Genomic DNA, 27,069 nt, shown 5'->3' on the forward strand with positions numbered 1-27,069 from the left:
AAAATCCATCCATCCATTTACTGTACTGCATGTACTTGCAGAGAACCTGAAGTCTATCCCAAAGGGGACTGGGGGCACAGGGTGGGGTCACCTTGAGTGGAGGGCCAACCAATCATAGGGCATAATCACACACACACACACACACACACACACACACATTTCTGACATACAGATTGTAATGCTGTTAGCAAATGGCTCAAAGTGGATTACTTTGGATTTTTAAACAATAGTAACATCAATGGTCTAAATAAAACTACTCACTTGTTCACTTGGTGAAATGTTCCCTAGATGTTGTGCTATAAGTCTCAAACATAATGCTTTCAAAATTGTAATGCTTGAGTGTTGCTGGTAGATATTACAAATATTATAAGATATTCTACACCTATTCCTTGTCTTAGGATGCTTTCACATATGCAGTGTTTGTCCACTTATTTAATTATCTAGTAATTTCCTGAGCACTGGATCTAAGTTATCTCGTCCCAGGTGAGATTTCTTTAAGCTCATGTGACCAATAAAAGAAAGAGTAAGAGTAAGGCTCTCTCTCTCTCTCTCTCTCTCTCTCACTCTCTCTCTCTCTGAGCACTGAGAGGTGAAGTGAATAACACTGATTATCTCCTCATCATGGCACCTGTTAGTGGGTGGGATATATGATGCAGTAAGGATTTTGCACGGATTTGACAAAAGCCAAATTTTGATGGCTAGACGACTGGATCAGAGCATCTCCAAAACTGCAGCTCTTGTGGGGTGTTCCCGGTCTGCAGTGGTCAGTATCTATCAAAGGTGGTCCAAGGAAGGAACTTTGGTGAACCCGAGACAGGGTCATGGATGGCCAAGGCTCAATGATGCACGTGAGGAGCGAGGGCTGGCTCGTGTGATCCGATCCAACAGACGAGCTACTGTAGCTCAAATTGCTGAAGAAGTTAATGCTGAAAGGTGTCCGAATACACAGTGCATGACGGGTCAGGGCTGTTTTGGCAGCAGAAGGGGGACCAACACAATATTAGACAGGTGGTCATAATGTTATGCCTGGTGGGTGTATCATGTGTTATAGTCAAGTGTCCACAAACTTTTGGTCATGCAGTAAACTACTAATAGGTGTGAAAGCAACCTGAAGGAAACCTGACAGCACCCTTAAAACGCGGTTCCAATGACTTACCCTTAAATACGGTCTAATATTCCCCCTCGATGACGTCACTTTGGAAGCAGAAACAGCCTACTGACATGGGCGACTTACATCCGGGGATCTGAGCGCGTCGCTGCGGAGATGTGCTGATGTGAGGTGGGAGTCAGCGGACAGGATCCCTCCCTCCCTCCCTCCCTCCGCGAGAGAAAAGACTAAACCGCAGCGAAATAACACACAGGTGCTAAAATGGACCTTACTGTAGACTTACCGTATTAGATTACAGTAATGCACTTTCGTATTTCTCTTTTGTTGCTATAGAAAGGGAGCTCTCTTTTTCCCAATTCCGTTCTTCCACCTATGCCATTTCGCAAGCTAGTGAGTAAGAGCGCTAACACGCTAGCCAGCTGATTAGCTAATACCTGTCTTACCGTTTACTTTTGGAGCTAGCAACTAGTGACGTTAGTTAAGCTGCTGGTTAGTCTGACCGCTGATCTGTGAGGTGTTGGCAGAGGTCATCTCTGCAGTTTTTTTGCATTTCGGCTTCACGTTCAACAAAGACCTTTAAGGAGATTGGTGAGTAACGTTAATATAACTCTTCATGTATTAGAATAAGTCAGTCGGGTTAGCTAGCTTGAATCTCTTCTGTATTAGCATGTTGGACATCAAGGTTAATTTAGGAACAGAAAACAACCTGGCATTTTTCGATGTTTGTGGCTAACATTTATGTTTTTTTGTTTTTTTTTAATATTTCACTTGCGGTAAAAACAAAAAAAAGTTAACTAGTTAAGTTGTCAAGCCAGTAACGCAAATGTGGGCGTGGCTGTCTGACAGGTGTTTATTGTTGCTGCTGTTTTTTTTTTTTTAACTGTTTGTGTATTCCAAATAAAATCTTAATAACACCGTTTTAGGATATTTTATATTCTGTTATCATACATCTAAGTTGTGCGAAATAGCGAAAATACCTAATTAAGTATTTCTGGTTGCGATCTTGGTTCGTTTTTGTTTAAAACAGACAAAAATGGGTGCTTTCCTGGACAAGCCAAAGATGGAGAAGTTTAATGAACACGGTGAGGGAAACGGTGTGCGCTATGGCCTGAGCAGCATGCAGGGATGGCGGGTCGAGATGGAAGATGCACACACAGCGGTCATTGGCCTTCCTCATGGCCTGAACTCGTGGGCGTTTTTTGCTGTATATGATGGGCACGCCGGCTCTCAGGTGGCACGGTACTGCTGCGAACATCTGCTGGAGCACATCACCAGCAACCCTGATTTCAGAGGCGGAGGCCCAGGTGGAGGCAGTGAAGTTTCTCACCCTGAGCCATCGGTGGAGAGCGTGAAGAATGGCATTCGCACAGGTTTCCTGCAGATCGACGAGCACATGCGGGCTATGTCAGAGCGCAAGCATGGTGCCGACCGCAGTGGCTCCACGGCCGTGGGAATCATGATCTCTCCAAGCCATTTTTATTTCATCAACTGCGGTGACTCACGGGCTCTGCTAAGCCGTGGTGGTCGGGTCCATTTCTTCACTCAAGACCACAAGCCCAACAACCCTTTAGAAAAGGAAAGGATTCAGAATGCGGGCGGCGCCGTTATGATTCAGCGGGTCAACGGCTCTCTGGCCGTCTCTCGTGCTCTTGGAGATTTTGACTACAAGTGTGTGCATGGGAAAGGCCCCACAGAACAGCTGGTGTCTCCAGAGCCGGAGGTGTACGAGATCGAAAGGTCAGATGAGGATGAGTTTGTGGTATTAGCCTGTGATGGAATCTGGGATGTCATGACCAACGAAGAACTATGTGACTACGTGCGCTCGCGGCTAGAGGTGACGGAGGACCTGGAGACAGTGTGTAACGAAATAGTGGACACCTGTTTGTACAAGGTATGGCCTGACAGATAAAGTTGCTAAGTAGTTTCAGGTCCGATAGATGTATTAAAAAAATGAGCATGTCATTTCGATCAGTAAACAGTGAGTCAGTGTGTATAGTTGGCATTGCGTGACTGTTTCCTTGTCCTTCTCTCTCTGTTTACGAACAGGGTAGCCGTGACAACATGAGCGTGGTACTGGTATGTTTTCCAGGTGCACCCAAGATCAATCCAGAAGCTGTGAAAAGAGAAGCAGAGCTGGATAAGTACTTGCAGAACAAAGTAGAAGGTGGAGCATCTAAAAAGGCTAATAAATAAGATATATTACAACCTCGAACATTAAAACTCATATAGGAGTTTTAGCAGTTTCTACCCTTAATGCCGGTCAGTTGATGTCTTTAAAGACCCAGATGTGTTTTATTATGTAATATGCCATAATGTGGTATCCCAAAAAGTGCCATAGAACCAAGGTCATTGTAAGATGATCTCCACATTGTGATACTTTTCGAAGCCCAACTCTGACGATTCAGTTGAGAATAAAAAACCTTTGATAACTTTGTGCCAAAGGCATTCCCACAGTTTGAATCTGTATTCCTGACAAAATGATTGTGTGTAGTGCAATTAGATGTTGATTGGCTTCCTCCAGGGTTCACCATGACTCTTCACTGAGACAGTCCAGTCATATAACAGGGCTTCGGAAAGCTGACTCGACTTCTAGCTCCATACTTACCTATAAAAGCTGCTATGTTTAGAGGTGTCTAATATAGAAAACAAACCAAAATTCAGATCCACATTATTTTGTGGTAGCTATATGTTTGAGAAATGACAAACTGCGTAGTGTAGTGATACATTTTGTTCGTGTTTCGCGTACTCCGATGGCCTTACAATGTGACATTCAGATTCTCTTGTGTAAGCACGTCTTTGAGTTTGGCACCATCTTTATTCGCACTTTCCTGAGTTGATGTGCTGAATGAATGAAACGAAAATGTTAAGAGATTTATCGCTGTAGCATTACTGAATTATTACAGACACAGAATGATGCGTCAGGTTCAGGGGTGCATTTTTTTGTGCATCTGTAGCTGTGATTGCTTTGGGTTGCCTTGATACTCCTTTTCTGCATGATTCTGGTTTCTGCCTGTAACAAGGAATGCCGTTGCCTTATCGCTAGTTGTCAGAACTAACTAGCTGGCTCGAGAGTTAAGCTATTTCACAATAGTCCATGGGCATGTACAATACCAGTAGCATGATTTTAAAGCATTCCTGCATGCGAAGCAGAAGACGTTTCCCTAAAAAACATTAAGCAGGGGACTGCTCTTGATAAGACCCGAGTTGTGTTAAATTAGCCTGAAAGAACTTTCTGAATGATGTACTATTCCTATATTTATTTTACCATTTCTTAGACCAGAGCAGAACACAGTATTTAATAAACTGCTATAAGAATAGCTCATCTGTTTACTAATTAATCCAGCAATGCCGACATTTTATCAACACAAGTTTTGCTCATTATTCTATACAGCTTTACAACAACAAAAAGTTTATTTCTGGAAATTCATAATTATAGCTTTTCTATACAGGTGACACAACCATTTAATGCAAATGTTGAGATGACCATATCATGACTTTAACCACACAAATGTGATATGCTCTCCTAGTTTCTCGAAGAACATACAAAGAAATCGTGGTTCGATGTGTATTACCATGTGATATTTGGTAGCACCTGCCCAAAAATACAGTGTTTGCAGGTAGATCTAAAACTACAGCTTTATTACTTTTGTTATTGCTAGTATTATTAATATTAACATAATAATAATAACAGTATCGATAAAAGTAAGGATCTTCGTGCACTCCCTCTCTGTTAGTTAATTGGACTGAGTGGAATGTGAATGAAGTGAAGGACAGAAGTGTGCCATCTCTCAGTATTTCACATTAACGTTGCTTAGACTGGCTTGTGCCTCTGATTGTTTGTTTTTTTTCCCCCCCATTCTTTCACTTTTTCGTAACTTGAAGCATGTGTTATTCACTTATTCGGTTCTGTTATTCAGGTTATTCAGTTTGAGGTTGTTGTTTTTTTTCTCCTTCCGTTAAGACCGTGTCTGTTATGGTTAACATTCGAGAATCAGACATTATTTATTCACTCTTCCGGCTCGTATGATAATGTGTCGTGTGGAATTATGTGTGGAGGTGTGTCTGGAATTATTATATGAGTTTGTAGCATATAGCAAAATAGTGCACTAATACTTACGTGAGAAAACAAGGATTTTACATTCATTTACACACACACACACACACACACACAAATAGTACTAGTTAATACAAAAGCAGGTACTAGTAGCTTGACTAAAACAAATGGTGATATTCACCTCCTTTGATTTCCACTCTAGGGCAGTTGTTCCTTTCGTGGAAGTGTGCTAAGTAGGAGACTAGCATTACCTGACACGTTACAGATAGCAGGTCTCTAATAACTGGAAGTGCAGTCGGAAAACTCATATTTGTTGAGTGTGTGTACAATCAGATTTGATTATGATTTCAATTTCTTCTTTGGCATAAGAGACAAATGACTCTTCAGCTCTTCTGTCTCTTATGCCAAAGCACAAGTGTATGATGAGATTTACTTCATCTGGAAAGGATTTTCTAGTGGTTTGATGAGATCGTCTCGTGTTTTGTAATTTATTGACGTGAGCGTGCGATGCTATGATTCGAATGTACAACTGGTCATCAGTTATATCATTAATGATGTGTTGGTTGGAGGTTTTTGTAAGTAGACAAATCCTCATTTCCACTAAAAAAAAATAAACGGACTTCGTAGTGCCCTGATCCATGGTATACAGATATGTCATGAAAATATCATTTGCGCTCATTGCCAATGAGTGCATTCATTCTAACCAGTCATCTAAAACCTATATTTCAGTAGACCTACAGTTGATTGATTTATTTGGCCGTTGTATGTGGAGTTAAATTGAGACTGTGCACTGAGATGGCACCCTCTATTAAAACTCAGGTCACACCATTAAAAGGTCAGTATGGATCCACTGACTTAAAATAAAATACGTAGCATTTTATGTGTTGCCGTGACCCTTTTTTTTCTGCCTTTCCAACGCCTGAAGCAGTTTTCCTTTGCTCTCACCATTGTGCAGAACTACCCATAGCTGAGCTTTTAAATAAAAGCTAAGTAAATGGATTCATGTGTCTAGTAATTGAACATTATGTATGTGCCCATTCCACTTAGGCTCAGGTGAAATTTATCAGATTTATCAGCAGATGAGGCCATTTTTGCACAAATCAGAGATTTATATGCCTTTGATAAATTGTATTTGAGATCTTTTCGTACCCTTTTATAGACATAGATAAATAAGGCCCAGTGTATTACAGGTTTTCTAAACTTTAAAGTTATTTTCCAACAGTTACAGTGATTATTAGAGAGGAAACCACCTTGGATTTGTTAGGTGTGACTGGTTTAAGACATTTTAACCATAGAACTCCAGTGTTTTCTGGCTGGACTCGTTGGACAGGTTTTGAACTGTAAAACACTGGTTAGGTAATATTATCTAAGATACATACCAAGTGTATTACCTTTAAACATATCAACGTAGAGAAATTTTCTAAGAGGTGATAGAGACGTTATTTTCCCATTCAGTAGTGCGGACGTCCCTAACGTTTCATATTTTTTGTCTCTCAGGATCATGACTGACGAGCAACCGAGGACACGTATTTATTTGAATTATTTATTCTAACAACATTATTTACCTCTTCTGAACCGAACCACCCAGGCATTCCAATTTATTCAGCCAAAAAACACTATTTTATGAACGATGCTATAATTCCTCCCTGTATTTATTGTAATTATCTGTAAGTTGTGTACCAGTGTCATGAAGCTTGTTTATTTCCTTGTAAACTGAAGGTTTTGTGAGTTGATCAGACATGTCTACAGACAATCCATCAGTCTTGAGTCCATCACCCGAATACGATTGCACACACTACATTTATTTCCAATGACATCTCAGTATTTTATCTGATCAGTTTTTTTTCCCCCCCAAGGGTGGTGACAAGTGTTACAGTCTTCGAGTCTTTTCTTAGCCTCAGCATTCTGTGTGTGTGTGTGTGTGTGTCTGCATTCGTTCATTTCCACTGAGTGGGTAACTATCATATAGCACTGGTTTCAAATTATTTTACCAAACTATTTCTAGAAGGGAAATTCGATAGAAAAGCATTTCATTAAGGGGGATGAGCACTCTATGCTTTATTTGTTTGATTTCTATTTTTGTATGTTAGCACCCGAACACTGGCTGTGTAGAGACGAATTGTGATGTTACTCTTAGATGTTACTGATGATTCAAATAAAAGTTACTTATTGAACTCCTGAGATTGTGAGCTTTCTTATTTAGACAAAATGCCTTGTTTCCTGTTTGTTTCCTCAGCATATCCTGTTATTATTACATCATGAGATGTTTATATTTCATGCATTAGCACTTCGAAGTAGGCTGGGGCACAAATCTAGTCATCTGACCTAAAGGATATGTAGATGCGTATCAGGGGCAATGCCAGGTTAGAATTATATCAGGGGGACTGATTATTATTTTTAAAGTCAAGTATTTGTTCTATGAAAACACAGGTAACTTAAGTATAGAAGGAAGCGTCTTCTAGGAAAAAAAGAAAACATTTATTTATACCTCGATTAGGGACACACTGGGATCGTCTGAGTCATAGAAGACAACCTTTGACAGGCTGCCTGCAAAGATGACTCACCCACTGAGTGCAGTTTTCGTGCAGTCTAACATCATTTCATTATGATATCTAGATACAAATAAATCCTTGTTGTTGTGTAGACATATAACATGCTTTGCCTGGACTAACCTGACTTACCCCAAAAGTCCTTGTGATTCCTCAGAACTCATTCAGAAGCAGGGTGTGGACAGCATTCCAGACTTAGCCCATGTGATGTGTGTGTTAGCGACGGAGAGCATCCCCAACCTTCCGCCTGGGGGAGAGCTGGCTAGCAAGTGAGTGCATTTAACACACACCCTGCAAAGAAATAGTGTTCAAACGACATTGTGAAGGTTCAATTTAAGGTGAAAATTTTGTTTTATTTTTTTTAGTTTTTAAACCTGACAGAAAATAAACCAGCAGATCATTTCTTTGCCCCTTTCATTTTCCTCATCGTCTGTCCTCATTACGTTCCTAACTAAATTATTTATGCCAAGCTGATGCATTTTTAAACTCTGTCCAGATGAAGAGTCATTTAGATTTATGGTTTGCATAATAAACAAATGACTGCGTAGCTCAGAGAAAATTCTCATCAGGCTTCTCAACACTCTCCATATCCCTATATATACCTCCATATCCCTATATATATTAAATTTAATAAAATAATAATAAAATTTGAATTTGTATATAGATATAGATATATACATACACACACATATATATATATATATATATATATATATATATATATATATATATATATATATATATATATATATATATATATATATATATATATATATATATATATATATATATATATATATATATACACACATATACACACATATACACACACACACATATGAGAGTGTGGTGTATGTATTTATATAATATGAAAAGTGCAGGGAGACATTTATCTGAATCATGCATCTGTTTGGCCCAGAACCTGTTAGGGATAGGCTGCTGAAATGTAGGTCAAGAGACACACTGCAACACAACACTTTACACAGTTTATGAAATGTTGCTGTGAGAATGCCACTGTCACTTTACTGCTTAAAGCAAAATGGGCAGATCTCACAATTAAAAGACACATTGTGTTAAAGATTGCTGTTAAAATACATACAGTATAATGGGGAGATATGTATACTGTAAGTCATGCCGTTTCCTGTTATGTCCCTGTAGACGCAGCGTTGTGGAGGAAATGTACAATAGACTCAACCCAAACCAAAGTGACAGCACAGTGAGTATCCTCAAGGCCAGCATTATTTTTGGTGCTGATGTAACACAGTTCTATACTACTTCTTCTTTTTTTTTCTTTTTTTTTTTGCCTGTTGGGGCTTTCTTTAATCATGTCTCTTGACTAGGAATAAGTAAACAGATGCATATGAATGTGTTAACATTCATATAAAAAAAAACGTGGATACTTTTTGATTTGAGATGTGTCCCCTTTTGCTATTGTAATCATTTTCATTAGACAGCACCTCTTTTCTACTAAGCCGCACTCATGTCATAGCACGCATTCATAGATCTGCACTTATACCTAGTGTTAAGGCTAGAGAAACAAGTTACCCCTGCACTAACCATGTATTAAACATGTTTTTCAGTGTGGAGCCACCAACTGGGGCAATGTATGCGGGTCCTCCAGGCTCTAAACAGGATGCTTTCCCTTCCTCATATAATTTTTACACACGTTTTGAAGAAAAAGATGCTGATATCATGATCCAGCAACACCAGGGGCTTCCAGTTTTACGACTGCTGTAAGAAGACCTACTGCTACCTCTAATTACACACTTTGTATACTGCCTTAAATACTGTCTAAGGAAAGACAGATACAGGTATAATAATGAGGAAAATGGAAGTCTGTGAACATGTGTATATGTAGCATGTGCTAAAAGCAATTCCTATTTAAGAATCAATGACTATTGATCAATGTATGGGCCTTCTTATAACCCTCTTTGTGAATATAATGAACAAATCCCTCACTGATGTATGGTGCAGTTGCTCCTACTCTTTGCATGTTAGACCTGAAATGATCCTATATAAAGTAAGATGTTTTGGTGAATCAGTGGGAAGTTTATATTTTGCGACCTTTCATTTTTCCCTATTAAGATATTGCAACTAAGGACAACTATATATCAGTTTTCGTTCAAATATAGAAAAATCAATGCAATGCCAGTATACATGAGGTGGCTCGGGAAAACCTGTCAGATGGCTGTGTGGCTGAACTCAAGTGGAAAGAATTTATGCAAATTTTTAAACATGGTTCATGTTTTATTTTTGATCAGCTAAAAAAGAAATTACAAAAAAAAAAAATCACTGTGGCCTGTGTACAAGTTTGGACTGGTTGTTATATTAAAAGATGTCAAAACAACTCACATCTCACAACTCACATCTTCTACTGTCCATCATGTCATTAAGAAATGGCAGTTAAGGGGAGATGTGAAAGTCAGGGCAAGATCTTGAAGACCACGATAGAATTGTGTAATCATAGTCTGCATGGAAACCTTTCCAAACAACATCTAAATAAGCTGGACTGATGAAGTAAGAATGGAGCTCTACGAACGCTACAATCACCAAAGGAGCAGTATTTGATGACGAGAACACCTTGCCAACTGTTGACATAGGAGCAGATCTATTATGCTTTGGTGTTGTGTGGCAGTCAGTGGCACATGCGATTTAATCAATCATCAAGCAGAAACTGTAAAGAGACTGGCTTCTAGAGAATTGAGGTTGCAGACATGCCTAAACTTTTCAAATATCCCTCACAATCTCCTGACATAAACATCACTGAGGTACATCTACATATTGGGCAAGATGGCACAGAAAACAAAAGTGTAAGCAGACTGTCATATCTGCTTACAGTAGAAAAATAGATTAATAGTACTGGATTAATAGGGTGTTTCAACTTTTGCACATGCCACAATGACTATTTTAATGTTTTCTATTTTTAATTTTTTATCAGATTTAAAGTAAACGTGCATTAATGTTTGGAGATTTCTTTAAAAAAAAAAAAGAAAGAAAGAAATTGCTTGCTGCAATAGTCTTTTCACTTTTTTTTCACAAAGGGTGCCCAAACTTTTGCATACAATTATATATGCAGGAAAAAAAAAACAGGACAATTCTCTCTATGCCATCCGATACGGTGCTATCAAGTCAAGAAATAAGCCATTTTGGGAAACCTTTACTTTATATCCTTATTTAGCAGTCTACTCTTATAAATTCTCTACCTCAGCTGACTTACCTCTTTTTATTAAGTGGTGTTGGTTACTCTGGTTTGATCGCTCAGATTTTAAAACGAACAATAATTAGCTCTCAGCAGTAAACATCAGTATCAATGATTTCTCAGTCACTGTATTTGTGTAATATCACTGCAATTGGTTGTCCTGTGTTTCTGCCACTCACAAACCGTTGTAGATGTGTATTGGTCAGTGATCATATTGAGGCTGTTTGCTTACCCTTTGCTTTGAACATCAAAGGAAGAGACTTTGACCGTCTGTGGCTAAAAAAAAGCTCCACTTCCCTTTGAGTGTGTCAGGTATGCACACCCCTAATTATACGACACTGACAGTGTTTCTCACAGTGCCTAATAATGCAATGCAAATTGAATAGAAAACAAATATAAGTGATTGATTTCTTGTGAACATGAATAGACTCCAGTTATCACTTCAGTAGGCTGTTCATTTACTTTGCTCTCTTGTATTTTTTCGGTGCACTTGTTTAACACAGTGGTGGTTAATCCATAGAGGCAGGTGGAGGAAAAACCCCAGCATATACAGGTATATCAACTGTAAAACAGATCTCCTCATTCATATCTCCATAGAATTAAATTCCATTGAAAGACTAATTACTCTTTTGATTGACCAAACCATTGTTCCTTTGATTTGGCTGGCTTTGTAAATGTTGCACAATTAAACTCATTGCCCCTTTTAGTTCCATAAATTACTGTTTTGTTGCACCTAGTGGTCAAAAATGAGAACTGCAACAAGTGCTAATAAAGGTTCATTGCTGCAGGTATCATCATGCTGCCTCATGCTCTCTCTCTCTCTCTCTCTCTCTCTCTCTCTCCAATGGAAGAGGAGCAACAGTTAATAACATGGTTGCCAGGGGGACAATTTAGTAATGCTCTGTGCTATCTAATTAAGTTCTGCAAGCAAAGGCAAACTGTTAGTTCAGGCAGTGTTTCTATGATGCACTGAACCATTTCTGTTGTGAGATATAGTGCAAAGGTTGGGAGAGGATTAATCTGCTTGACTGTATGACTGTATGCTGTCGACTGCATATTACATGGTTACTCTAAAAATGTAGAGTACTCTAAAAAACAGTCATGTGTGACATCCTCGTGACGTCCTTCTGTTTGAGGCTATGTAGTTATTAATATCATCCCACCCCACCAAGCCAAGTCACTGCTTAATAAAAGTAAAATGTTCTTTATTATTGTAATGGGCGGGGTAGTTTATCATACATTTTGTGTATTCTTTATGTAATATTTTTGAACATGTTCCTCAGTACCACTGTGTAAAGTATTTTTTATGAGCATTAATGTTCCCACTGATGATGCCAGTTTGAACTGTATAAACTTAATAGCAAAAGCTATGTGGACACCTTACCATCATACCCATATGTGTTTGTTAAATTTCCCATTTTCCCACTTTGCTGGAAATGCTTTCAACTACATTTTGAACATGGCTGTGGAGATTTGCCCATTTAGGCACAAGAGCATTAATGAGGTCAGGCACTGATGCTAGGTTGAGGTCAGGGCTCTGTGCAGGCCACTTGAGTTCTTCCACTCCAACCTTGGCTAACTATGTCTTAATAGATCTCTCTTTGTATACAGAGGTATTGTCATGCTGGAACACATTTGGGCCTCTTACTACATTAATCTTAAATCCGATGCATGCAAATATATTCTATACAACTGTGTGTCAACAATTTGGATAGAGTTTTGAGAAGGCCCACATATGGGGAATGATGCTCAGGTGTCCACATACTTTTGGTTACATAGTGGTTATATCATTAGACATAATAATCATTTTACATTTTGTGAACCCTGTATGTGGGTGTGTGTGTTTGAGTAATGAATGTTAAATATGTAAGTTTGGTATGACCAAGATCAAGATATTTATTCAAATATATAACACTTTTTCTCCCACTGTGTTTGGCTCTTCTGTTATTGCTTTGTCAAGCATGAATTTAATAGACTAGAGGAATTTTTCACTTGAGCTAATGATGGTTTTGTTTAAGTAATCATCTAGAAGAAAAAGCTAGAAGTGAATTTACAGTAGTAGTGACTTGGGATAAATGATACTCATTAGTTAACTTAATCAGAAGAATGTGCTAAACATTCTCTTTATGTGTTTCTTTTTCATTCAGCCAAAGAATACCATCCCCTGACTCACTGTAGTCTCATTTTGTTCATCGTTAAGAAATTTATCTTGTCTTCGCTGATGCCTACATGGTTGGTACATATTAACCGTCATATTTGCTGTGGAGTATTTTAAAATACACAACATTGAAGCTTTTTCTCAGTACTGAGATTAATAGTAATAAAATTTACACAACGGCGCTCATGAAATGAAGAATTATGTGAGTTTATCATTATCTGAGTTGCCCCAATGGGCATGGTAACAACCAGGGAACAAGCAACAGTAATTTTAAAATTAGAACTATCTGTATTAAACATTATTTCTTTATACGGTCAGTCAAGAAGTGGAAAATTTCAATTCTTCTGGTTGAGGAAAATCAAGCATTTTACATATTTTAAATAGTCAGCTTTACCGAGGATGATCCAACTTCCACTGTTTTCACTTTGAAAAGATTAAAAACCAGAATAACTTGGAAATTGAAGCTTTTCATTTTCCTGTCTTTGTTAATTGGTGTGTCTTGCAACAAAATGATTGAATTAGATATTTACCTCTCTATTGATTAAGCTATGACTAGTCAAGGCCATATGATTTTTTTTTTCTTCTTTTCTTCATATGACACCTCTATGGATTGACAGATTATGTGCTTTAAAATATATTAAATAGATAATTTATGTTTAGTTTTTACGTAAAACCTGCACAAACATTACACAATACCAAAATGTATGTGTGGCATTTATACACATATTTAAAATGTACATCATGCACAAGATCCATGTAATAGATTTAGCTCATCATTAACATGCGTGATCAGTACTGGTGGTAGTGGTTTACTGTCATCAAAGTCTCAGTCTGATTAGAACTGCTTTTGCTTTTCTTATTGTATAACACATATTGCAATGAAATAAAAATGAATGAAGAAAAAAAAGAAGCAATAGTAAAGGTCTGACTATACTGGAGGTGGCCTTCCATTATTTGTTGAGAATATATTGAGAGTATGCAAATGAACCTTACATGCTCATGCACACATTGTGCTATGATGTGAGGCCTCTATTGTTTTGGGTATGACTAATGAGGCTGCAGGATCACTGGGAGGCTGAACTCAGCAGGTCAGCTGACCTGGCCCTGTCTGTCTAATTACAGCATTAGTGGCCTCGCTGATCACCCATGCATGATGCTCAGCTCTATCTGGAGCACTGAGCTGCTGTTAAAGCCATATGGTGGCTTAGTGCTGGGCTGCTAGCTCAATGTGCTCTTGCCCTGGAGCAGCAGGCATGGGGTAAGAGAGAAATCGAGAAAGTGGGAGGCTAGTGCTAGTTTTGGGTTGTTCCCTGGCACGCATAATACAAACAAACATGTGTACACATCTGGTGATGTGAGATTGGCTTATTTGATTTATTTTATCATCTGATGGGTTTGAGGTGCATGTTGAACACAGCAGAGTATATTCTCAAGCTATAAATGCTCACATGGCTCTTTAATAGCAGATTCAATTTAATTTAGACGTCGAACAGCTCTCTCCGCTGTGACACAGCATTCACACATAATACATCAGCCTCTGGAGATTAACGATGATTTAATTGTGTTTCAGTGTTTTGGCTCCTGTTCCTGAGGGAAGAAATCTATCTTTGTGTTTTGTTTCCAGCTGTACCTCAGGCTGACAGTAGCACAGCTGAATGCCATGGCTAGAGGGAGCCAGAGATTTTCAGTTTTCTGCTTCAGTCATTATCAGGTGCACTCTTTCTGTAGTCCATCAGATAGGCTTTGGATTACTGCTCACTTCAGATGTATGACTGAATACGCTGAATCAAATCAAATGATTAATTCATTTCTGTACAGAATAGAAACTCTTTGTGTGTGTGTGTGTGTGTGTGTGTTATAGATTAATTTTTGAGATATGGCATTGGTTTACACACAGTGATACTATAATTACACAAAAAGAATAAATAGTGTACAGTCAACTGGCGGTTTTATACCCAAAGGCAAAACTGAATAAAATACAGTTATTACGCTACTTTTCTTATAACTCATAATATAATTGAGGAATAGTACTGAGCGGATACAGAGAGATGCTATTTTAACGTGGCTGTTGCTCTAAAGTTGTTTGCAGACAGGCTACAGTGGACACTGTCTGCTCTCCACAGGCATTCTGGCTGGCTCTTTGTTGTATACTGGTTTCAATAGCACACCAGCCTAAGCATACCCTGTATAGCATTTATTGTATACTGCATTCCTATAGCACACCATACTCCAGGGATAAATACACACTGTAACAGTTACCTGCCATTTAGCTTTATTTTTCCAAGGCTGCACCATCCAGGCAGCTTAAAGTGTGAATAAAATGGACAGTTTAAGAGACTTAAAGAGACTTTGTTAATTCTAAGAATTTTTTGTGCATATAAATGCCCACTCATAGTTGCATTTCAGGTCAATATGAATCAGAACATATAAGGAAATCAGAATTATCTACTACTGTACATTATACTGCATTATATTATATACATGTTTTTCATCTTTATAGCCAAAAGAAATTTATTTCTGACATGAAGAAATATTTATGAGATTATATTAAAAAAAGAAAGAACTGTCTTTTTTTAAGCTCCAGTAAATTTTTCACTTCACTCTATTTCCCAAATCTCTTATTTGGATTTTATGCATTGCAAGTTATTATATCCATAAATGTACAAGATTACTAGAATGGTCACAGTTTTCCCCAGAAGTATGAGCTGAGTATAGCTATGATGTGATACTCTCCAGTCTGAACCCTGCACTTTAAAACCAGCAGGACTCAGGCCTAGCCGTGGCTGCTTACGCTATCTAGTCCATGTCCTCATGCTCTGTTTGGCTTGTTGAGATGCTGAGACCATTAAGTGTGACTAACAAGACTGGCAAGTCTGCACAGCAGTTAGCCTGCTCAGTTCTGGGATCTGATGTCAGCCCTTTCTCCTCCAGTTGACTTCCATTCTCAGGATATCTTTATTTAATGAAGTACAACATATTTCTCTGTGTCTCTATACATATCTTAACCCCCACCTCTGCCCCGCCCCTTCCATAGAGTTGGCATAGCTCTATGTTTTATTGATTTTCTGTAAGCCATCTCCCAGCTTCAGAGGCAAATACATGCAAGGTCAAATCCAACAATTGCTTCTTACAGTGAAAAAAATGCCAGAGTCATACAACCTTTAAGTAAAGTACTAACAGGTTGATTGCATTACACATTGGTTAGATTCTTCAATCGTATTTCATGGTCACTCAGTAAAGAGAAGTCTCTTCATTAAAACTGTAAATTAGTTGTTTTGCGTCAGTATTGCCCTGATTGCGCAAATTCTCTGGCCTTTCCAAATCCTATGAGATTGCTGACCTCATTCTGGCTCAGTCGACACATAGACTTTACACTTCCATTTGGTTAGCTTTTTTATGTCCACTCTTTTAAATTAAATATCTGACTTTAGGATAGCAGCAGCTTTTCTTCCCCTTAATAAGATTGCATGAAATGGAGCATGTTGTTTTCTCCAAACTTTTATTTTCCTTCTCGCACTCATTTACTCAATAATAACCATATCAATATCAGCTATTCCAGAGATCTCAGACTCTCCCCTGTAGCCACCTATCTGTCTGTCATTTTCATACAGTGATGTTTCTGTAGACATGCCCAGTGATTTGACGGCAGGCCATCACTGCAGTTCTTGCTGGGTCAGGAAGTTACCCCCTCTGCTGTGCACCACACAAGGTAGAAAAGTTAGCATTTCAGCAAATCAAAGAATTCAGGGTCACAGACTCCCTGCTTGATATCTTTTCTTCTTGCATGTTAACAGCTTGTTTGTTATCGGTGAGACGTTCTTAAGCAACTTTGTTTTGCATTGTGTTGATTGTGAATTGTGCACTATTACCCCCTGTCATTCACCACCACTGCAGGAAACATTGCCCTTTTCGTGCTTTTCTGTCCCTATTGAAATCAGCCTGAGCAAGGACAAACAAACGGAAAATTTCAGCCTATTGCTCCAATAGGCAATAGGCTAAAATTTTCACATTAGAGTTGCATAAAAGTCTTTTTTTTTTTGTTCCAATAGTGGCCGGAACACGGAAACAAGAAGCTTCTGTGACAAAAAGGACCATGTTTATTAACATGGCTGAATACTGAGTGTTCAAGAAATCATGTTTACAGCATTAACTTATTCATACATATAAACTATCATGGTTAGCATTGGTGTAATTGTTGTTGAATAGTTTATATTTTGGAAAAGCATTAGGTTTATAGGAAAATATTGCAAGCAGGTACTGACAAACTAGCTGATGGGATTTGTGGTGGTATCAGTCTACAGAAATGGGCATAGGTGGTCAGAATTACTTCACCAGTGAATAATGAGGCATTTAAACCTAATCTTTTATTAAGCATTTTGCCCAAGTGTTCAAATAAATAATAATTTAATTTTAATTTCAGCTCAGTTAGTAAAATTAAGAAATATATTGTGTTAATTAGTTCAAAATAAATAACTGGCAATCATTTAATTAAAAATTTCATTTTGTAAAGCAAGAATAGGTAAGAACATAGGTTTTTCTTGCCTTGATTTGTATTTTTTTCCTACAATAATTTTGCAAATAAGCAGAATAATATTTAATAATTTTAATAGAAAATATTTTTTGTAGTAGATTTATACAATGTAGTTTTTTATAGCAAATGTAGAAGCTTATTACTTACATATATACACTATTATGGCATTGCAGTAAACCTCAGAAATAGTATATACTTTGCTTTTTAAACGCAATAAATCCATACAACAAAAAATACAGTACAAGGTTTATTGCGCTTTAAAAAAGATATCATAACATTAATAAGATTAATCTTATCATAGAAATTTTCATGTGTATTTTGTAATATACATTAACACAGTAACATGGTTTTGAGCATTTTTTCATGAACAAGTTTTTTTTTATTCTCTGCCTTGTCCTTGCCCTTTTAGTTGTATTAATAGAGAAGCTGGTGAGGTCTTTGTTTGAAGAGCATAGTACAAATTCAGGTCTAATGGCTCTACCTGCTTTTGTCTGTCAGTAATCTCACATCAACAATGATGTATAATAGACTTTTTTTTTTTTGCAAGCCTTGTTCTGTACTATTACATACATCTATCTCAGTAGGTCTTGTATTTGTATAAGAAATCATAGGTTCATAGGTATTTGGTTCAAGCTTCACAATTTTAGATTAATCACAGTAAACACATATAAACATTGTCTGCACTTTAATTAAAATATTCCATGAGACTCATTTGTGTTGCATACACAATGTTAAAGAAAAAACGCATCTCAGCTTTTCAAATGGAAAATATTATCAGTGATAGGAGCTGGCTGTTCATTCTGTGTGTGTGTGTGTGTTTGTGTTAGGAGAGTTATATTATACTCATTTTAGTCTATCTGTTGCTGTTCACAAATAGTCAAATGTTCAAAATTCTTTGGAAATGGACTGCTACAGAACCAATGCTCAACAAATATGAACTGGTTGTAGAAGTATTCCCAGTACAACAATAACACACACACACACACACAGGTACCAGTGTATCAGATAATCAGATACAGCAGAATATTTCTCTCTCTCTCTCTCTCTCTCTCTCTCTGTGTGTGTTGCTATACACCTCCAGCAGCTTGATTAGCATACACTGCTTGTTGGTTTTCCTTTTAAGTATACAGATAGAGACTGTATGGCGGTTAGACCCTTTGTGTCAAGTCACCCTCAAATACTAGTAATTCTACTGAACTTGATAAACTTGTACCTTGTAACTTGTCATGTATGTGTTGAGAATTGTCCACCACCCATTTAATGTATAGTCATCAAGTGTCTTATGATGGTTACTTTCCCTTTTTTGATGGGGGATGAGGAGAGGTGATAGATAGAGGCTATAGCTGGTTATTGAACCTCCAGAGTGTGGTAAGTGTAAGAAGACTCAGACCAGTGAGTGTAGACATAAATGAATGTATAATGTGTACGATTGATCGCTCGAATGCATGTTAAGATAAACGGTTTCTCCAATTAGATTAATTTTAATCTAAAATGAACCCTTAAAAAACATTTACCTCTCACCTTTCAACAGATTCTTCCTCTGCACAATTTCCTCAGGGTATGTGTATCTAGCCAAGCAGCATGCCTGTAACTACATACCACTAGTGTGGATGAGTGGATTTCCATGACCATACCATATCACATGCTGTTTGAGTTTATTGTGAATTTAGCTGGTTCCTCTGCCATCTACCTCACCTACCGGAAAACCTACATGTGAATTTCATTCAACATACAACTCTGCAACTGGAGTTCATTTTTGCTTCAACAAAGCTCTCATCAAATGCTTTACTGAACCATGCTGCAAGACTTTTGTGCTTTTGTAACCAGTGACTGAACCAGGGCACACAGTGCCTTGCCATTGATCAATCAAAGATACTTACTAAGTGACATAATGACCTGGTGGAAGACATGGCTAGGTAGAATTTGATGACACAGGAGTTGGAAGTTCATATCTTTCATCTCAGATGCATGAGCATACTATGTTTACAGCCATGTTATGTTTCCACGCTGAAAAATACCTAACAAATAAACTGCTGTGTTAAATTTTGGTCCCAACATCCAAATAAAATTGGTAGACACTCCAAAGGGTTGTCGTCTGAGTGGAATTAGATAGTGCTCCCCAACCCACAACTCCATAGGTGCTCTTTCACACAGTGCTGATAGAGTCAAGATTTAAATGAGAGCTTTAAAGAAAGTTTTGGAGATAAAATATTTTATTTAGCTAATACGATAGCTCACAAGTAGGTTGAGCTGGGTCTCATGTCTGCCCTTGATATATGTATTGAATCACCAAACACAGTAATGCCCAAGTAGATACACATAGAGTTCTACATACATTGGCTGTTTACTGCTAGCGTTGGGACAGTCAATTCTACGGGGGAGTTGAGTAGGAAAACCTAAGCCAGGTTAGGGTTTGATTCTCCAGCAACACACCACCAAAATGTGTGTCGCTGGATGTTTGCAAATCAACACTGAAAGCCTGCCCTGTGAGACTCTTCAAGCCTGCAACCATAGAAGAGTTATTATTATTATTATCCATCCATCCATCCATTTTCTATACCCGCTTTATTCCTAATTAGGGTCACAGGGATCTGCTGGAGCCTATCCCAGCACACAATGGGCGAGAGGCAGGGGTACATCCTGGACAGGTCTATTATTATTATTATTATTATTATTATTATTATTATTATTATTATTATTATTATTATTATTATTATTATTATTATTATTATTATTATTATTATTATTATTATTATTATTATTATTATTATTATTATTATTGTTGTTGTTGTTGTTGTTCTTTTTAACTTTTTAATGACTAAATCTATTTACGTTCTTGCTGTACTAACCTCCTTCTCTGACCTATTGTACTAGCATGCATGTTTTTACAAGACTGCTTCTGTAATATGTCACTGAATAAAAGTCTGCTAAATGTACTAAATACTATAATACATGTATTGAATGACTAATGAGCAAAAGGTTATTTGAACAGTACGATAAATCCTTTCATAAAAGAAACCAAATTACCCATAGCCTCTTTCAACGCTGTGTGTGTGTGTGTTTTTTTTTTAAGTAAATAGTGCACCTGCCTCTTGGATGCCTATTGAGCTGCTGGACATTGTGGAGTATCCGGAGATTCAATATAAAGACACTTCCCTTCAGGCGGATTTGACTTGTCGCTATCAGCAGCTGGTCAGTCACTGTTTAACAGAAACCAGGAAGTTCCTTTTTTTGACCTAAAGTAACAAAGGAGCGATCTGTGTGAACATAGACTACATGTGTCTGTCATTGTGAATGACAAACTTCTGTAAAATGGATCCAATTTCTTTCAGTTTTTTTTATTTTTATTGCTGTTGTTATTTTATGCAACAGTGATGTGATTTGACGTTAAATTAATACTTTGAATTTAAAAAAAAATATAACAGGGAATATAGTCCTTTATCCTTCTACCATCTTAAAACAGTTTGAAGCAAACAGACATTAATTTACAGGAAAGGGGAAAATAAAAAAAAATAAAAAATAAAAAAACACAAACCCAGTCCTTGATTTTGCAATGAATGAAATTACCAAGTTGGAAAAGAAAAAAAATGGACTGGGTTGAAAATTCAAGAAGTACTCCAAAGAGCATTGCTTAGTGTGTTAATCTATCCCTCTCAAGAATTGTGAGTCATTTCCAGAGGATGTTCAGCATTTATTATTATACACCGATCAACCCTGAGTGCCTGAATTCTTTGCAGGTTTCTTTTGCTTATTATTACGAGCTATGGTATGCTACATACATATTGGTGCATATTTGTATTCCTTTGTGTTGAGAACATTTTTACAGTTTTTGTTCAACATTGTTTCTGACTCTAATAGCTGGGGAGAACTGACAAAAATTTTAATTACATGGGAAAATCTATATTTCTATTTCAATTAGAAAAAGACATTATGCACAAAACATTAATAGAAAAAAGTTATTTTTCAAACTATGTATCAATTACTGTAATTCCTCTTAATTTCTCTTGAAAGCTAAAATGACAGGCAACGTCAATATTTCATTTTGGCCCAAGAAGAACCTGCTTACATGTAGAGTATAGGAATCAATGATGCACAAAATAAAACAGAAATATACTGAAACAAAATGTAAATATGGTGCCAAATGTGTGTGTGTGTCTGTATGAGAGAGAGAGGGGGGGGGCAGAATGACTGGAGAGTTTAAGAGAATAGATAAAGGAAAAAAAATCTGTGGTGAGAGAAAATGAGAGAAAAATTGAGACAGAAATATTGTCTATGGTTTTCATATTGTTGATGTTCAACAAAGGATGCCATGTAAATCATTTCTTGTTTTTCCATGATCAAAATTGCATTTCAAACCATAAAGCAATTTGCTGTGAGAAAAATGACCTTGACGTGTTTATATGCCAGGCTTGTATTGTGTGTGGACGAATGTTCAACGTTAATGCAAAAGCCAAAAATACCTGTTTGTTGTAATGGGATTCATATGATTGACAAAAATGTGTACGTCAGTGAAACGCTGCTCAGAGCAGATATACATCCTTTTTATTTTTCAGTCTCTGGAGCTATAGACACAATCACTGGGCTTTGCACAGGTGAAAAGAACAGAAGTGTTCAGGAAGTCACGCATTTGCTACCTGGCTTCTGGTAACCTTGTCAGATATGCTAACTGGCAAGGAGAGGAACAAGCACTGCTTTTAAACTAAGATATAATCTCTTTAATTGGCATCAGCTGAGAGATATGTGCAGAGAGATATGTGACGAGCTGTGGGAAGGAAAGCAGGTTTCACAACTCTGCACTCGACTGCTGCCCAGACACATTACTGAAGATGTGAGTGCTTGTCATAGCAGGAGCTCACCTGACCTGGACATGACCCTATCACCCACCTCTGTTCAATATGTACTATTGACCTTTTAAAGCTTATTTGAATTTTATTTTAATATCATTACTGAATACGGCAATGATAAATGTCTTCTCTCTTTCAAAGCAACATAAAAAATCTGATTCATCCTATTATGTTCAGTCTTTTTTTTTATGTGAGGAAGTGAAAGTGTTAAGATTATAATTGTTGTTGGGAAACACAGGATTTTTTAGTCACTAGATTCTTTCTTGCCATCTCTTGCTCACACTCAAATAAAATTGAATTGTACTGATAAAACAAATGTTGGCCTTAGCCCATGATAATGCACCACAGATACCAATTATCTATCAGATAATATAAAGCATAAAATATATCCTGATGTGCTGTTTAATTACCAACACTAATTTACTTAAACAACTTCTCTTTCTGGAAATCTGCTGATCTGATCTTATATATGGATGATGTTCTCTTTTTTTTTGGACAAAGTCCTGGACTGCCAGTTATTAACAAGTAGTAATGACAATGTCAGTCAATTCAGATTAAACACAAACATAGCATTCACAGCATTCATCAAATGTATATGCTTTAGATAAAATAAAATACAGCACGCATTTTCTTCATTAAAGAACCATTTTTGTGGCATTATTTAAACTTTAAAAAATCACTGTGTTCATTACATTGTACCAAAACATGTTCAAGATCATTCTTTCAATATGTATTTAAATACAGCATATTAAGACTTGTATGAAATAGACATAATCTAAGCAATTAACTGATTTTTTTTTCAGGTGTTCACAGACCTCATAAAAGTTTTTCAGTGTGCTTACTGTTTTACTCGAGGTGATCTTAGGCACACTGTAGATTCAAGGACAACTGATTTATTTTTCATTTTTCATTTTTCAATATATTTTTTTTTTTTTTGGTGAACAGTCCTTGGTCTTTTCACCTGTACTGGTTCCTCTTTTCTGAAAGTCTGGTCATTTTTTTGAAAGCAATTTAATGAGGTGATTCTCAAAATTTGAGCTCCCAAAGAGTAGCTTTAAAATGCAGCAAATGCTAGGTTTTTTAATGCTTTACGTTAAATTTTCTTCCTTAAAATCTTATTAAACTGTCTTACTTCTTATAAAAGCTGGCTGCCAGTGAATCTGCTCGCATGAAAGAAATTCAAGACTCAATGCATGCCCATGTGGCACACTGCAATTCTTTTGTATTTTTTGGTATCTTTTTTTTTATTAATCCCTGATGTATTTGCCACTCTCATACAAGCCTGCCTTTATATACACTATTTTGCCCATGGCAAGGTTGTCACATCCAAAATCTAGATAATTTGTCATTTTCTCCCAGCAGAGGTAGATGCAAAAACTATGCATAGCCAAGCCCAGCGATCTACCCTGCAAATTCACATTGCACAGCAAATTATAGACAAATGCCATAATGCACAAAAAAATACAGCTACAAAGCTTAAACTTCCACATTTTTATCAGTAAACACCAGCCAGAATAAACTTTTACACCAGAACAATACTTTGGAAACATTTCATGGAGCAAGTTCGTCTAATAAATACATGGTCCAATAGGTACTGATTGGTTTTGTGTGTATCATGAGTCAATATTTTGTTCATTGTACAACTATTGTACATTGTAGTTTGCATTTCACATCATTAGCAGCTTTAAATGTGCTAAACATTTCTAAAACTGATATAGATGCCTGTCACACTCTGATCAAAAATAATTGACATTAGGGTTTTTATGTTCCCTGTTCAACTTTTTCTACTTTTGTCCACCGAATATCAGAGAAGATGCCATTACCATGCTTGACCATACTGTACACATTCCTGTACTGATACCGTTGTTGAACCAGCAGTGAAATCTTCATCAATACATCATCTGGGATTTTTTTGGCTCATCACTAAATAAAGACAGAAAAACAAAACATGCATAAAGAAAAATTACATAATTTACCCAAACTTTCTGTATGTTTGCCGGTAATGTCATTTTCTGTCCCTCTGGTCCAGAGCCAGGGACCATGTACCCAGCTGACACTGGGTGTCAGCTGGGTACAGCGGACCCACAGAGGTGGGACAAAGGGGAGAAACAGTTTAGACAGCCCACTGACAGGAGAGAATGGTCACCAAGGTAATCCTGAAATTGGAAAGCAGCGAAAAACAACTTAACCTTGAAGGGGGTGGGCATGAATGTTCCCTATGAGCCCCCTGGGGTGGAAGTTTGATGGCAAATGCCTCCAATTTGTTGTTGTGAATGTCTCAATTGAAGCATCTATGGGAGCAGAAACTGTCCAGTGTGTGAGTGTGTAGCCGATTTCTCGAACAAACACACAAACTTGCACAGTCTATTAGCAGGTATAACAGGTTTATCCCATATGTATTCACATAATGGCTCGAACCTCAACACCTGTCAATATGTCCTGTGTATTTACAAGATGACAAAGTGTAGCTTTGTTACCTTTTATTACATGTGTAGAATCAGCTCTGTAATGAAGGTTCTCAGATACCCAGTTTGTACAATATGGGTGAGTTTGAGCATCTTCCCCTCTCCGTCTGTATGCCTTTCAGTTTTCTTGCCTATTTTCGTTTGTTTCCTCACAACTGCCTACTTATTTCTGAGGGTAAGTGTGAGATGGGTGAGATCTCCCTGCATTTTTGTCCTCTTTGTGAAAACACTTGAAGAGGTGCTCTGAGTTGTTCCTGGAGCGATCTCAATATTTGCCCCTCTTCTCAGCAGGAACGCTTTCTCCTCATTACAAGGTGACAAAGTGCAGGCTTTAACAAGGGTCCCTCTGCCCCTCCCCAGCGTTTAGAGCCCCCCATGAAAAAAAGAACATCATTTTAATTATGCAGTCAATCACAATTACAAGCAAATGTTTTCCCTGTTTGGTCTGCCCCTCTTTTCAGTGCTTTGTCCCCAAGCCCACTGTATGCTGGGAGAAAGGCCTCAGCGGTCAATGGGAAGGCTGAGTGGATGTGTGTAAGGTGGAGGCCTATGTCCTACAGCCCACCTCACAGTGTGCTTTGTCAGGGGCAAGGGATGTAAGGGGGAGAGAGGAGGAGGTGCACACATCCGTAGCACATTTACTGAATTAAGGAACACAGTGGGGAGACTTTGGAAGAGAGGCTGCAGGAGCAGGAGGGTGGGGGTGGGGGGGTTGATGGAGGACTTGTTGCTAGGTGACTAACAACTGCTGCATGTCATTTTTTTTCTTGCCCATTTTTACTCTTCAATCCTTCTTTTTGCTTGGATTGCTCCCCCTTCCTTTCCTGCCCACCCTCGCATACCACTTATTCTGAAATAAAGAGGTACAGAGGGGAAAGAAATTGTTCTTAACGTTCCCTTCTCTACTGTGTCCAAAAGAAGGGAGCCAACAATGGTATTCTGAACTGTAGCTCTTTTTACCTACGGAGCCAGCAGAGCAAACATTCAATCACAATTACTCTGTGAAATTTTAAAACAATATATAAATGACAGAGCTTACTCTTCAGACTATTACAGTATTAGAATTTGGCCCACTAGCAACTTTTTAGCTAAAAAAAAATTACATTTTGTTGAATATCGCATCAAGCCTAAAGCTCATTAATGAATGAAGGTTTATGGTTTATTACATAAAGTGACATAATACCTTCCCAGTACATGCCTCCTAATGAGAATCAAAGTATTTTTAAGTGAAACTATGCATTTTTTTCCGCCTAGAAAAGGCGCCACTGTTAGTCACATGACATCAGAATTGCGGCGCTGTCTCCGAGCTTATGGCATGATCTCACATTCTTAAGCCTGACATTGTCTCTCTGCCCAGCCCACTCATGACTGTTCTCATTTACAGAGTGCAGCATAATGTGTCACTCACTGCAGAAATCATGAACAGACCTCAAGATGCTGTACACTTGTTGTACACTGGAGAGCAGGAAGATGTAGAGGCCAGTAGACATTTTGTAGTGTACATACCACAGGATAGTACAGCATAAACTTCTAATTATAGCATCATTTGGACTGGATTTATTATACTGAAGTGAAAGTATACTGTTCCCTCTGAAAGTATTGTAATGGCAAGAGCAACTCTTGTTTTTTTTACTATACACTGAGGACATTGGGGTTTGAAATTATATGATAGATCAAAATGTCTGCTTCAATTTCCTTATATTTACATCTAGATGTGTTAAACAATTTATAACATGCCAACTTTTATACCAGACCCCATTTTATGCCAGACCCTATTTTTCGCTAAGAAAATTATAGGAACAGATAGTCATAAAGGAAATAAAGATGACTCACTGAATTCACCAAACTGCTGCATTCTTCTATTGTGATGCTTTTCCAGGCTTGTAGCGTAGCCTCTTTCAGTTGTGGGTCACCTCTTCAGCAGTTGAAGTGCATGCTAAATTGGGTGAAGGTCTAGGTTAAGTCCAAGCCATGACACTACCACTACTATGCTTGGCTGATGAGCTTGTGTTTTTCTTTCTCCATGCTTTGGCCTTTCCATCAATTTGGTAGAGGTTAATATTGTTTCCACAACTTCTGTCACTCATGTTTTTCTTCTGACTTTCAGATTTATACTGCTGATGAGTTGTTTGCATGTTGTAGTATGGTGCTGATATTTTCT

The 27,069-nt window shown here is 37.7% G+C and overlaps 1 protein-coding gene across 2 annotated transcripts; it reads left to right on the plus strand.

Moving 5' to 3' along the window:
• The first annotated feature begins 1,292 nt into the window (after nt 1-1,292).
• Nucleotides 1,293-12,839, plus strand: ppm1ab (protein phosphatase, Mg2+/Mn2+ dependent, 1Ab). 2 transcript variants are annotated; one of them, XM_058378740.1, is made up of 6 exons: nt 1,294-1,696; nt 2,136-2,999; nt 3,155-3,272; nt 7,869-7,980; nt 8,870-8,927; nt 9,292-12,839. In XM_058378740.1, exons 2-6 carry the CDS (start codon nt 2,142-2,144, stop codon nt 9,337-9,339), a joined length of 1,194 nt encoding a protein of 397 aa, XP_058234723.1. In that variant the 5' UTR covers nt 1,294-1,696; nt 2,136-2,141; the 3' UTR covers nt 9,340-12,839. The 2 variants fall into 2 exon arrangements, with proteins under 2 accessions (XP_058234724.1, XP_058234723.1); XM_058378741.1 differs by lacking the exon at nt 7,869-7,980 and having other exon boundaries at nt 1,293-1,696.
• The last annotated feature ends 14,230 nt before the right edge of the window (nt 12,840-27,069 follow it).

The sequence above is a fragment of the Hemibagrus wyckioides genome, linkage group LG25, assembly GCF_019097595.1.
Source record: "Hemibagrus wyckioides isolate EC202008001 linkage group LG25, SWU_Hwy_1.0, whole genome shotgun sequence".
Taxonomy (NCBI): Eukaryota; Metazoa; Chordata; class Actinopteri; order Siluriformes; family Bagridae; genus Hemibagrus; species Hemibagrus wyckioides.

Bases quoted from the DNA above. Each gene is read 5' to 3' on its own strand.
- ppm1ab (XM_058378740.1), top strand. From the start codon at position 2,142: ATGGGTGCTTTCCTGGACAAGCCAAAGATGGAGAAGTTTAATGAACAC. The intron at 3,000-3,154 runs GTATGGCCTGAC...GTTTACGAACAG, and splicing joins TGGACACCTGTTTGTACAAG to GGTAGCCGTGACAACATGAG. The intron at 7,981-8,869 runs GTGAGTGCATTT...ATGTCCCTGTAG, and splicing joins GGGGGAGAGCTGGCTAGCAA to ACGCAGCGTTGTGGAGGAAA.